This window comes from Anabrus simplex, chromosome 1 (genome assembly GCF_040414725.1).
Source record: "Anabrus simplex isolate iqAnaSimp1 chromosome 1, ASM4041472v1, whole genome shotgun sequence".
NCBI classification, from domain to species: domain Eukaryota; kingdom Metazoa; phylum Arthropoda; class Insecta; order Orthoptera; family Tettigoniidae; genus Anabrus; species Anabrus simplex.
Genome location: NC_090265.1, coordinates 182,128,587 through 182,143,321, shown reverse-complemented (window position 1 = coordinate 182,143,321; position 14,735 = coordinate 182,128,587). Strand labels below are relative to the sequence as shown.

Sequence of the window (14,735 nt, the reverse complement as noted above, 5' to 3'; positions counted from 1 at the left end):
ATTTGGTGTTTACCTGACAAAAGTAATTAAATCTCAGCCACAGACGCCCAAGAGAGTTTCGGTTTACTCGGTCTGCCATCTAGTGGGCCTAGAGTAAAACGGAACGTCGAAATTGACGAGCAGACAGCCAGATGGCGTCAACTTGAAATGTCTGCACACGGTAGCTGAGGCCATATGATTATTATTATTATTATTATTATTATTATTATTATTATTATTATTATTATTATTATTATTATTATTATTATTATTATTATAGGACCTATTGCAGAAACAGTTTTTAGACAATGTCTATGGTTAAACAATACCTAAGTATGGCTGCTGCATTGCAGAGGCTTTATTTATCACTTAGGCACTGTCTAAAACCAATGTTCAACCGGCCATGTTTAAACACTGCCGAGAACAATGTTTAACTTCAAATGAGAGGAGTGAATCACAATCAGAGGTTATGTACCATGAACCATGCAATTTGTATTATGTCGAGACGATTCCGGGAAGAAAGGTTAGTCCGACGGCCTCTCTGTGGGTCGCCTGCTGCAAAATAGCAGCAGTTCATTTGAAATGTATGGGGAGGTAGAGCTTAAAAGAAGATTTTATCTAGTCAAGAGACTTATTTCTTGAGACTGACAAAGGGACTGTTAGTAACTGTCAACTTGAATGCAATAAATTCTTGGCAACTGATATATTTTATTGTAGGACTACATGGGGTAATTTCCATGGAATTATAGGTCACTTTGACTACATACATGTCAATTACTTATCCCAGTCGTCACAGGGCTGTCACATACATCAACCGGGAGGGATTCACTTATATTTACTGCCAAGTAAGCACACATAATAGTGAAAGCTAAAAAGTCGGTTGTATGTGGTTTTTATATATATAATCGTCGAACTAATTCAGATAAGTTTCTAGCAACTATTGAGATAGGAAAAGGCAAATGGTGATGTTGGTGGTGATTATTGTTTAAAGATGAGAACTGGGGAAGAAAAGCCGTGGCCATAATAACAGCCCTAGTATTTGCCTGGTGTAAAAATAGCATAGTGTCCACATTCTCAAAAGTCAAGGAAAGACAGGGAAAAAGACAATAAAATCTGGAAAGTCAGGGAAATCTCCCCCAATGATGGATTTGAGGGGATATTTTTAGGCTCTAGTCTGTTGTAACCCAGGCTGTTGTGGCTTTTCTTTTTCAGGTATTTTTTCACAGCAAGGGCATAACAATTCTACAGTTTTTGTTGTGCCCTAGTGTCATTTCTTTTGACCATTTTTTTGTTATTTTTATTTCAGTTCTAGGATGCTTTCTTGAAACTCATGACAATGGCTTACAAGCAGTGTACATTTAATAAACTTTGGCTAGACAATAAAGTGTTTCCTGAACTGAGTGGTTGGTTGGACATACTGGTAAATGATGCAACTTCAGCATATTGTAAAGTGTGTTGTAAATCATTCAAACTTAGTAATATGGGCAAACAAGTAGTCACTTCTCATGCTAAAGGACCTACTCATATAAAATACATGAAAGCTAAGTCTTCCCAGCCAACAATGTCATTCTTTGCAAAGAATACCTCTACTCCATCTCCACTTGAAGATATGCAACCAAGAGTTAGCACTACATCCACAGCTACAAAGGAATTAGCAGTGCCAGGAACAAGTCAAAGGAATTTAAAGACTTGCAGTGTTAGACGATGTTATACCGGCTGAAGCCATATGGGCTCTCCAGGTTGTCACTGGAAAGATGTTTCTCAACTTTTGTGATGAAATCTCCGCAGCATTCAAGGCAATGTTCCCAGACAGTAAAATTGCTCAAAACTTTACTATGAGCAAGGCTAAGGCTTCCTTTGTTATAAATAATGGATTAACCTCATATTTTAAAGAAAGTTTGCAAAATGACTTAAAACAGTGCTCTGACTATGTTGTTTGTTTTGATGAATGCACTCATACCCTTTAGTTTTGTTCTTTTTGTTTGCTCTGACCATTTTTAATTTCCACTTATCATACCAAAGTACTCCGTTATTGACAATGAGAAGGTTTTTTAATAACATTATTCTTCATACTCAGATCATTTATCTTTTGTAAAATTTATTTTTCAGCTTCAGTTATTCTAGTGGATTTTTTTTTTTTTGTTAAGAATGAAGCCATATTTTCCAGTGTCGACTTAGTTAAATGCAATAAAAACTTTTCAGTCTGTCAAACACACAGCAATTACAATATAAAATTTACAACAGAAGACACCAAAAATAAGATAAAATTGAATACAAAACTCAAGAATACAAACCTCCGCTTTACCCTTACACAAAACAAACCAACAACACGCACATTTTCAACTGAGGAAAGGGCACGAAGATCGGAGCGTCTGAAGAAGTACTGGGAGGACCGCAAAGCCCGAACAATCCCTTCAAAGAGACCTGAACGACGGACTGACTAAAGTGATCCTATGTGGTCATAAAAGAAGAAGAAGAAGAAGAAGAAGAAGAAGAAACATACCTGAAAAATTAGTGTGTATTTTACAGGTATGTTTATAGTGTTATAATTTATATTGTAATTGCTGTGTGTTTGACAGACTGAAAAGTTTTTATTGCATCTAGTGGAATTTATTAAGTTAATCTAGTTTCCTGTTTTTGGTAGTTGCTTTGTTTTGAGTGTTTCGGGAATGAAGCAATTTGTACATTTAAATGTTATTTGAGACAGTCAGATTGAAAAATGTATTATGTAATGATTTGATGTACACTTCCAATCCCACCCATCTGACTCAGCCAATTTTATTCTCATAATTCCTTTGTCAAATCCATATGACTTGATTTTCATTTTACTTCTTTTGTTGTTAATAAATTTCATGGTACATGTGAAACAATCTTACTTGCTCACAATTCCACACTTTATTACAGCAACATCGGTTTCAGTGACAACTCGCCTATACCGTCAGGTATCCTGTCATACCAACGTATTCCTCTTTAGGAAAGTGTTTTTCAGCCTTGTTTAATATGACAAACATATATGCAGCTACCTTTTACACTATATAATGTCAGTGCAAACCTCAGTTTGGACCACAGTTTTCTAAGAACCAAAGTATTTTAAAATCTCTATTGTCACTCGAATGTTCTAAAGCCAAAGATCATGTCAGTGACAGAGATGATACTTTGCCGTTATCTGAATTGCTGTGATAAATAAACTGTGATATTCTAAATCAGTGTGACTATGAAACATATGCAACAATAGATGATGACCTAGTTTCAATGGAGGTACAAACGGTTGACAATATTATAAGCGGAGAGAATAATTAGGACCACAGTGACTAACAAGAAGAGGAAGAAAAAAATGGAAATGCCTGCTCCAATATTGAGCGATACTTTAGATACCTTAGCAAGAACCTCAATTACTATTTCTCAAAATAATGTAAACCATTCCAGAATACAAATCAACATATTGAACTGTTCAATGGACATTCTAACTATCAACATCAATACATAGTGAAAAAATTAACTCATCTATTTCTGCTTGCATTGAACATTAATATAATTCTTCCATTCTTAAGTCCAAGTTGAAGCTCCAATCGGATTTTATTGTACATATTTTATGTGGAACACCATTCGACTAAATGTTTGTTTACCTTTTTAATGTGTCAAACATGGCTACATAACTTCAATGAATTGACTGGTCAAAAAGTTAAAATATTACAGAATTAAGCCTACAATCAAATTTCACTATAGGCCCTAATTATATATCACAAGAACAAAATTTCTTTTAACAAATTAACCGTTTAATTAGAAATATTAAGGTGTACACCTCATAGAATAATGACCATTCCCATTTTACTTACCTTTTATTTGTGTGTGTGTATATATATATATATATATATATATATACTATTTTAATCATATAATGTACATTTTTAATCCACCATTGTAATCACACCATAAGAATCATGATCTATACGTGTCTTTGTTTAATTATTCTCGGCTGATGATGACAGGGAATCTGTCGAAACCGGTACCGAATGTACAAAAGTTGTGATGTTTTAACTGTAATGTAAAACTTTCACACAATATATAGTATTGAAAAGGTGGAACTTATTGTCCTTTCTTTGATGTAAATCTTGTTTCAATACGGAACCTAAATATGAAATTCTTAACGTTAAATGATACTTTAGAAGCCATCAGAGTTGTACATGTTGTACGAAGCTACTAAAAGGGAAAAAAAAGGGGTTAGGGTGCAGTGAATTTCAGACAAACTGTACTCATTTTATATGTATGTATGTATGTATGTATGTATGTATGTATGTATGTATGTATGTATGTATGTATGTATGTATGTATGTATGTGTGTGTATGTATGTATGTATGTGTACCCATTAGTCTCTTTTCCTGATATGGGGTCAGGGATGAGGTGAGATGAAATTATACAGCATGTATCTTAAATGTGAAGTTTTCACGGTATGTAGTTATTTAGTTCTTCTTCCGGGCTGAACCATGCTGTTGTTTTCTGTACATTCCATACTGTTTGCCAACATTTCAAATACATTACAGTATTCTTTGTCAAGGCGACTAAAATACCCCTCCGATCTGAGGTAATCAGTCTCCCAGGCAGCTAACCGATGTCACAAATTGAACTTTAAAAATCGCAGGTACATACAAGATCATCAGGCGAATTAGTCAGCAGATTGCATCAATTGATAATGGACTTTCTAGGCACTGTATGATTTAAATGAGGTTATGTTAGCTGTTTTTAGACTATATCAGTAGACCTGTTTGTTTTTAATTGTAAAGCTAAACGTAAATGGAATATAGATAACCAGTAGAACCTTCCTGAATTTCGTCACATTGTATTTGTAATTCAAACTGGTGATTTAATGTTTGTGAATAGCGCTACCTGTGTTTTACAGAATTTTAATTTGTGACAATCAAATAATGAACATTACAACTTAAAACTTTTTACATGTTGTTTTTCAAATTTGTGACTCGTTGTGTTTGTGAAGCCTAAGAACCTTAAAACCAGAGTTTTTAGATTATATTTTAAGTACATTTCATGATTATGTTATAGTTCTAGATATGTTAAGAAGTTTTAGAATTTGTGAGCTGATGAAGAGATTGAAGGTTTTGTGAACATGTACTCTTAGAATTAATGTAGACAACAGTTTGTGATTGTAATTAATGTAGACAACAGTTTGTTATTGTCTGTTTAGGTATTGACAAGGTGGATCCAATAAAAGAAACACTAATTGTAACAGTCAATACAGACCAATTGAACCAAAATGGTCAAAATTATAAATTCTGACACTAGGCTATTATCCATTATTGCATAAGTTTCAAAGTCACATTGATTCAGAATATCACAGTCTATTTTTCACAGCAATTCAGATAACGGCAAATTATCATCACCATCAATGCTTAATTATGTTATTTAAATGTAATTGATACTATCAGGATGACTTACTGAGCTGTTTTAAGGCCTCATGTGATGCTTCTCTTCTTGGCATGGTTGCAGAGGCTTGTCTTCTAATAAGGTAATGCCCACCCATGTGCAGAACAGGTTTTCTGCAATTTCTCTTGTGATGTGGAGATGCCTCCTTGTGAGAATTTTGTTTCAAATACCATATTATGTTTCACTGCATGTAAAGGAGTAACTACAATTTCTTGTCTGTAATACTGTGCATTTTTACATCTTTCTTAAAGATACACTCTAAAGAGCTTTAACTTTTGTAGTTTGTTCCATGTTTCTATGTCATTTTTAATATACATGACATTAAAGGGTGCCTTTAATGGTCCTACATTATTTTCAGTAACAAAAGCATAATTGAAAGTGCTAATTATCATTTAGTGCTTTTTCAGTTTCTTTGTCTTAGAATCTAAACTTTATCTCATATACCAGACTTCCTGATGTTACATGATCTATTTCTTTTAAAACAGTGGAAACATATGAAGATAGCCCTTTTTATTCTCAAATTTGATGATTAGGCTCTCTTTTTCTTCATATATCATCTCCCTAATCACTCAGGTTTAGAATTGATATTTTTTCTACATCTTACTCCATGATGTGTGTGTATATTGTATTCTTATAGACATGATATAGGCTTTTGGGCTTATGCCGTGTCAAGAAAATAAGGTGAAATTATTTACGTTTCGCAGAAAACTTTGCTTTGCATCATCAGAAGAAAATCTCGACTGTTCACGAAAAAGGCTTCTCAAGGAATGAGGTTTGAATTTAGATGTTATAATAGAAGTGAAAGTGGTACGTTCATTCGTCACCAGATGGCTCACCGGACGCGCTACAGTGCTAGCATTCAAAGCGGAAGTTGACGGAACCATCAGAATCGGTCTGAGAGGGAGTCACATAACAACAGGAGTACACACATATGAAAGTATGACATTGATACAAGCCTGGAATGAAACATATCGTAATGAGGAACGTACGGGCTATGAAAGCATCAATGACAATATTGTATTCTTGTCTAAGTTGAAATATTCTTTCTTACTGATTTCCTTTTCCTGGCTTGGCAGTGATGTGCGTACATTTATTTCAAGTATAGTGGTATATTATCACCATTATTATTGTTGATTTATATGTTTTGCTTTTCTACCTTCAGGTATCAGACTGCATTGAAGCATAGCGCTAATACAGGAACATCACGTGTTGAATCCATTAAGACTGAATTAGAAGATGCAGAGTGTAAAGTTGAACAAACTAGGGTAAAGATACTATTTTGTATTGATTTCTTATGTAAGTAGTTGAGTAATTTAACTCCTATTACATTCCACTTTCTCTTTTTAGGATATACTAGCCTCAGAAATGTTCCAGCTTGTAAGCCGAGAGTCTGAAATAGCTCAGACAATAGTCCAGTATGTAAAGCTTCAACAGAAATATCATGAAACAGCACTTTCACACCTTAGAGAAGTGATTCCTGTTTTAGAAAGAAGTATAGGTAAGGGGAAGTTTTAAGATTTCAAAATCTATGGGTACTGGAGGAGAGAGAGAGAACTATTTGTGAATTATGGGAAAGTTTATGATGATGTAACTACAAAGGAGCTGTTTCAATGGACAGTACTAATTACTCTCAGAAAGTTCTTCTTGTTTTGGTTTTAAAATTCACATATAGCATTGATGTTAAGGTGCAGAAAGCTATTAGTCATTGCTAAAACAAAATCATGATGTCCAATCTGTTGTCCTGATGAGCAGTCTATTCGTTGTAGTACAGCATGGCATGCAACTTCTCCTAACTCAGTAGTTTGCAGTCAGCTATTCTTTTTGTCAGGAAGAGAGATTTTTTATAACTTAAATATATTTATTTTAATACTTGTATCTTGTGTAAGGCAACTGAAATTTTCAAAATATGGAGGCAAAATTCTGTTGTCCAAATTCTTTATTCATCTGATAGTCTTGTTACTCAGGAATACAAGATTTGGATGTAAACAGGACGAACTTGCTTGTTTTTTCCTTAAATGCCCATAATTCAAATTAGTTTATTCATTCAACTTAAATTCGAGAGACAAATTCTTCATATGAATGTGGCTAATACTTTATTCTCTAACAATAAGTACTGGGCCCTTCTCTGTCAGGGGTGACCAAAAACAGTGATCTTGGCTGTTTCATGAATTATAACTTTTTAAAAAAAAATTGGGGTCCATGTTGGTGGGAGAGGATACACCAATAGGTAAGTCCTTCTTCTTCTTCTTCTTCTTCTTCTTCTTCTTCTTCTTCTTCTTCTTCTTCTTCTTCTTCTTCTTCTTCTTCTTCTTCTTCTTCTTCTTCTTCTTCTTCTTCTTCTTCTTCTTCTTCTTCTTCTTCTTCTTCTTCTTCTTCTTCTTCTTCTTCTTCTTCTTCTTCTTCTTCTTCTTCTTCTTCTTCTTCTTCTTCTTCTTCTTCTTCTTCTTCTTCTTCTTCTTCTTCTTCCTCAGTTGAAAATATGCATGTTGTTGGTTTGTTTCATGTAAGGGTAAAACGGAGGTTTGTATTCTTGAGTTTTGTATTCAATTTTATCTTATTTGTGGTGTCGTCTGTTGTAAGACCTATTTCCTTAAGATCCTCTCTTACTTCTCTGATCCATTTACATCCTGTTGTGGTATTTTTTGAAACGAGATTGTGTTGTGCTAGTTGTTTCAGACTCTCGAATCCTGCATCCTCATGATATGTCCAAAGAATCCCAGTCTCCTCTTACGCATAGTATCTGTAATACTCTTTGTAGATGACTTTCTTAGGTATTATCCGCTAATGTCCATTTTTCTGGTAATTATTTTCTTCCCAACCTCCTTTCAATTTTTTATTATTTATTCAGGTGAAAGAGTGTTTCTGCTGTATATGTAGCTTCCGGTTTTATGACCGTGTTGTAGTGTTTTATTTTTGCAATTATTGATAAACATTTCTTTTTGTAGATATCCCATGTTAATTTTTGTGCTTTAGCTAATCTATTTGTTCTTGTTTGGATTGAGATTTTTTTCATTTAGGTTATGTGTTATTACTTCTCCAAGATATTTAAATTTAGTTACTATTTTGATTTTATTACCATTTATGGTAACTTCTTTTAGTTGTGTTGGTTTTGGGGCATAATTTCTGTTTTTTCAAATGATATTTTGAGGCCATTTTTATTCGCAGTGTTTTGAAGTTTTGATATCTAGGTTTTTGCTTCTTTTATGTCCACTGCTAGTAATGCTAAATCGTCGGCAAAACTCGGGCAATTTGTTTTGATTTTTCGGCCAATCTTTATTTTTGGGGGACATTTCCTAAACCATTCCCTTATTACCATTTCTACAGCACAATTAAATAATAGTGGTGAGAGTCCATCTCCCTGCCGTAGTCCAGTTTTAATTTGTAATGACTGATGTTTCACCCCTAAACTTCACTTTTGATTTGGTGTTAGTGAGAGTCAGTTTTATTATGTTTATTAATTCGGGGTGTAGTCCAAGGTGTCTTAAAATTTTAAACACAGATTATCTATGGATGTAATCATAAGCTTTCTTGAAATCTACAAATGTTATCAGCATATCTCTGTTTGTTCTCCTGTTATAGTCCATTATCAACTTAAGATTCATGATCTGATCAGGACAGCTCCTCCAGGGTCTGAAACCTCCTTGATATTCTCCTAGTTCTTTCTCAAGTTGTAAACTTATCCTATTAAGGATGATTATTGAAAATATTTTGTATGTTATGTCTGGGATTGAGATTCCTCTGTGGTTATTAGGGTCAGTTTTGTCTCCTTTCTTGTGCAGTGGGTGAATGAAGGCTGTTGTCCAGTGATCTGGACAAGTTGTTGATGGAGGGCAACTTTTGCTGATCTTCCTGCATATTTCAAGATTTCCGCAAAGGTCTGATCATCTTCCCCTGGCGCTTTGTAGTTTTTTAATTTATTGAGTGCTTGGTAGACTTCCTTTATTGTGGGGGGGATTGATGTTCTCTGGTGGTGTTTTTATTGGAGTGTTGGTGTCCAAATGAAGGAGTTCTGTAGGTTCCTCACAATTTAGAAGCTTGTTGAAATATTTAGCCAGAATTTCTGCATTGTCTTTATTATTATGAGCCAGCTTACCATTTTCATCCTTCATCAGTAGGGTCGGGGTTGATATTTTTGGAGGTGTTTTCTGAAGGTTTTGTAGGAGTCCCTTGATTGAGTTTTATTGAATTATTCTTCAATTAATTGCAGTGTGTCCTTATGATGCTGTCTTTTTATTCTTCTTAAGACCCCTTGGGTAGTTTCTTTTCTCTGTTTTACTAGATTTTGATAGAATATTTCTGATTTTTGGGACTGATGTAATAGCCATGCCTGATGTCTTTTCTCCACTGTTCCATCGCATTCACTCTTCCACCATTGGTATTTTTTACGTGGTTTAATTGGAGCCAGGTTTTCTGCATTTTGTTTAAGGTTGTGTACTAAGTCTTCAAGTTTATCTGTAATTTTTATTTTTTTCAGTTGCTTTTTGGTAATTTTCATTGTTGATTAGCTGGGTATGATCTATTTTTCTTTTAGTTTTAGCGGCTTGCTTTTGTTGTCTCCTCTGGGGAGTGAGGTTAATTTTTATTTTAACCATGTAGTGATCTGAACCTGTGTCTATTCCTCGGAGAAATTTGACGTTATAGATCTCTTCGTGGTGGTATTTGTCCATGCAGATGTGATACAGTTGCCATTCTCCTTTAGTGTAGTCAGGGTGCTTCCACGTTTTGAGTTTTTGAGGTTTTCTCTTAAAACATGTAGATTTTGTGATTAAGTTATGGTTTCTACACAGGTCAACTAGTCTCTCTCCATTTTTATGTGTTTTCTTGTGTGCTGGCCATTTTCTGATGATTACACAGTACTTTCTTTCTCTGCCTAGTTGAGCGTTGAAGTCGCCTATTAATGATTTTACATGGTGTTTGGGGATGCTATCTATGGTCAGGTCCAACAGGTCCCAAACTTCTTCTGTTTCCTCATGGTCTTTTGAAGAATTGTTTTTGTCATTAGTGGGAGCATGGGCATTTATTATAGTATAGATTTTATTAGATGTCTTTAAGGTGAGCATTGAGCGTTGAGAATCGTGGAGACTGTGATTTGAATTCTTGAACTGAGTTTATTATTATTTATTATTTTAAGGCTGACCAAAAATCCTGTTCCAAATTGTGGTACATTCTTCATCACTCTCTTCCTGGGTATACCTTTATAAAGTCTGTACCCTTGAGATTCCAGGGCATCCTGGTCAGTGTTTCTAATTTCCTGTAATCCTATGATAAGAATTTTGTGTTGGTCCATTATGTAGGTGAACACTTTTAGTTTACTGGTTTGCATGAGTGAGTTTATATTGTGTGTAGAGAAGTAGGTTATCTGCTTTGGTTTGATACTTGACTTTGTGTCGTTCGTATGTGGTATTGGGGTATTTCCGTGCCTCTGACTTCACAGAATCTTTTATGTGGCAGCCCACCGTATCCGAATGCTGCCTTCTCTGAACTCTTGGTTCAACCGGTGGAGTATTTCTTAAAAGACCTTCCATGGTTGACTGTCAAGGTGTCACCTGTGTGGGACTGGGTCCTGAATTACAACTCTGGATGTGATCCAGTGAGGTGATAATGAGGCCGCTCCTCTGGAGTACAGACATCTTGTGAAGCCGCCCCTAACCTGGAGAACAGACGCTGCATAATGGATTCCAGAGGCATTTCCTCCATTGTGGGGACCATCATCCCACCTAAAGGGGCTCATTCGCCCGAAGCCATTGGCCCCCTTAGGGAGTCAGGTTATTTCCCGCCGCCCCAACACTCGGCGTTGGCAGTTTTACAGCTGGGTACCAGACCAGCAAACCCTCCTCCTTTCTCATTCCGGACAATGGCGGAGTTAATTCCTACTTATTATACAAGATAATTTAAATGATCTGTTGATAAGTTGTTCCTTTTTTGAGGGTTTGGCCATCAGCTCCCATTTCTCAACTTTTGCGTGTATGTCTTGCATGGTCAAACATCTCTAGTACAACTCTCTCAAAGTTTGAAGTCGTGTACAGAGAGATAGGAACATGAAATGAAATACATAATTGGGTGAACACAATGACAGGACAGTGTGGGAAGAGGGAGCAATGGAAAGAGATGACACAAACATGAATGCACCAAGGAACAAGGACAATCTCCCCACATACGTACACTGCCATCTTTAAGTAGGTAGGCTCTCTCTCGCCAGTCCTAGTTCTTCTACATCCGTCTCTTCTCAGCCACCAACGAGCTTGTTTCTGTTTACCAGCTTCATCAGGAGGGCAGGTATTAACACTCATTGAAGGGCTATCTTAACTGATCTTCAGTCTTGATGCAGGAATTTTAGGGTAAAAAGAAATCTGGATAAGCACAGGAAAATGGAAGAAACAAAAGATAGTTGAATTATGTTGGTGAAGGGTATAAAGTTTTAATTTTTAATTTAATAAATAAGTATTGATTAGGTGGAAGCCTTCTTCTCATTGTATTTGTTATATACTCCTCTTTTGTCGGAAAATTATTCAGAACAAATCGTGCTGCTTTCCTTTGAATCTTTTCCAGTTCTTGTATAAGGTACGGTATTCTGGTGAGCGATCCCACACACTATAACCAGAATCTAATTGGGGTCTACTGAGCTCAATAGCTGCAGTCACTTAAGTGCGGTCAGTATCCAGTAATCGGGAGACAGTCGGTTCGAGCCCCACTGCCGGCAGCCCTGAAGATGGTTTTCCATGGTTTCACATTTTCATACCAGGCAAATGCCGGGGCTATACCTTAATTAAGGTCACGGCCGCTTCCTTCCAATTCCTAGGCCTTTCCTATCCCATCGTCGTCGTATGACATATCTGTGTCGGTACGACGTAAAGCAAATAGCAAAAAAAATAAAGATAAAATATTAATAAAAAAATTGAGATCTTACTTGTGACTTTCACATCCTCTCCCTTACATCCTTACTACAACCCCTAAAGACCCTCATAACTGTATGAAGTGATTTGTAACATTTATTTAAAATCCTGTGTATAGGATTACCCCAATGAAGATCTTTCCAGAGCGGATGACCTAGATGTTAGGCCTCTTTAAACATCATCATCAAGAAGATCTTCCTTTATATTAGCACCTAGGTATTGTACTTTCAGTGATCCAATGATCCATTAATTACTGTCATCCCATCAAAACTGAGTACTGTATGACTAATGGTGCAACATATGGTGTTTTTATCATTGTAAATAGTCATTCAGGTGGATCATCATCTTCTTCTTCTTCTTTTCTTCTTCAATTTAGTGCTATGCAACCTCTTTGTCACCTTCACATGGAACCTCATCGGATATAAATACCTTTACACTGAGCATTTCTCTGCATTATGATACAGTTCTGTAACTCGGAGGTATAAGGCACTATGTCCAGTTCTAACCAAAATGGGATTATTGGCACTCCCATGTGGGTTTCTTGTCCTCTACTCATAGGTATACAACACAACGTCCTACTTCAAGTATTGGGGGAGTTATCCATATGCTTTTAAAGGAACACCAAGTCCATTTTAACTTAGAGGTATACAACACCATCTGGGCGTAGTTTTGTACACTTCCGTACTTTCTGGTGGATTTTCCGTGAATTAAAGAAAAACTTTGCAGTCCAGTCAGTTTTACATGTAATTTGACATCTTTACCTCCTTTGTGTGTGTGATAGGCGTTGAGAAAAATTAATCCAAACTCTCATTTGTATAAAATTATGAAGTTACTTCTAGGCAATAATAGTACTGCCTTAATAGATGAGCTATTGATTTCTGCAGTCCTCATATTAGTGAATATGTATTACGGTAGCAAACATAAATTATTTTGAATTGGTATTTCAACAGACCATAACTAGGAAGTTTTTACGAAAAGGCTATACCCAGATGGAGCCTGACAGTGTTCATGCCTTGATAGAGAGGGAAAGGAAGAAACTGAATAATATTTGCATTTTACCACCCTGGGATTGGCAACAACTGGTAAGACAAACTTCTAGCATTATATGCTGTTCATATTGGAAGTACCGAGCTCGATAGCTGCAGTCGCTTAAGTGCGGCCAGTATCCAGTATTCGGGAGATCGTGGGTTCGAGCCCCACTGTCGGCAGCCCTGAAGATGGTTTTCCGTGGTTTCCCATTTTCACACCAGGCAAATGCTGGGGCTGTACCTTAATTAAGGCCACGGCCGCTTCCTTCCCAGTCCTAGCCCTTTCCTGACCCATCGTCGCCATAAGACCCATCTGTGTCGGTGCGACGTAAAGCCAATAGCATATTGGAAGTTGAAGATTTTAAATGTTTCACTGTGTATGTCACACACTCATCCTGTTTATAGGAAGAGGGATATTGACAAATGGCAATATCTCCTATCAAAATGTGTACAATTCCAAGTATCACAAGAAAACATGGAAATTCTGTACATAAATACATATTTTGATGGTGTAAACCTAGTTGATGACTTCATAAAGTTCCCCCCATACATTTCCAGTAGATTTGAAACAGCTCTCAAATGTCTCCCTTCTTATTTTCTAGTAGAAATGGCGCTATTACCCCTATACCCCTTCCGTTCACCATGAGATTTATAATGAAATTAAAAACATGATGGCCCACCGCGATGCACTTTACCGACGCTTTAAACGAACTCGTGACCAAAGTGACTTCGAAAATTATCGGGTCCTTAGAAATAGAGTTAAACAGTTCGTTAGAAACTGTAAATTTACTTACTTGCAAAACATGACTGCAAACATGAATTCTAGCAGTGCTTTGAACACACTTCGTTCCCTAGGCATAGGGAAACCTCAGCAACAACCTCATGTGCCAGACATACCACTTGATAAGTTAAATGAGTTTTTCACTGAAGAAAGAACACCACCTAATGTACTAAATTCCCCAAACTCAGTACCCACCTCCGTTATGAACCCTTTACCTGACCAAGAACATTTTACATTTCGCCCCGTTACTGCTAATAAAGTTAAAAAGGTATTATATTCTATCAAATCCAAAGCCAGAGGAGTGGATTATATCCCTATAACTTTCCTACACAACATTATTGGTGCTGTTTTACCCATTATTACCCACATTTTTAACTACTGCCATAAAAACGGAACCTTTCCTTCACTATGGAAACTAGCCAATGTTATCCCTGTGCCTAAGAAACCTGACCCTTCCCTACCATCCGACTACAGACTAATTTCTATCTTACCTGCGATTTCCAAAGCACTCAAGCGTCTGGTTCATGAGCAGGTTTTGGAATACTTAAACAACCATTCTCTCCTAGACCAATTGCAATCTGGCTTCAAGAAGGGACACAGCACAGCAACTGCCCTGC

At 36.3% G+C, this 14,735-nt stretch overlaps 1 protein-coding gene across 1 annotated transcript in view; it reads left to right on the top strand.

Moving 5' to 3' along the window:
- The window catches only part of LOC136885432 (rho GTPase-activating protein 44), a 382,026-nt gene that overhangs the window by 90,118 nt on the left and 277,173 nt on the right, over nt 1-14,735 (top strand). The window contains exons 6-7 of the mRNA XM_067157983.2: nt 6,579-6,681; nt 6,764-6,914. Coding sequence (XP_067014084.2) covers nt 6,579-6,681; nt 6,764-6,914 — 254 coding nt within the window. The remainder of the gene's footprint in view (nt 1-6,578; nt 6,682-6,763; nt 6,915-14,735) is intronic.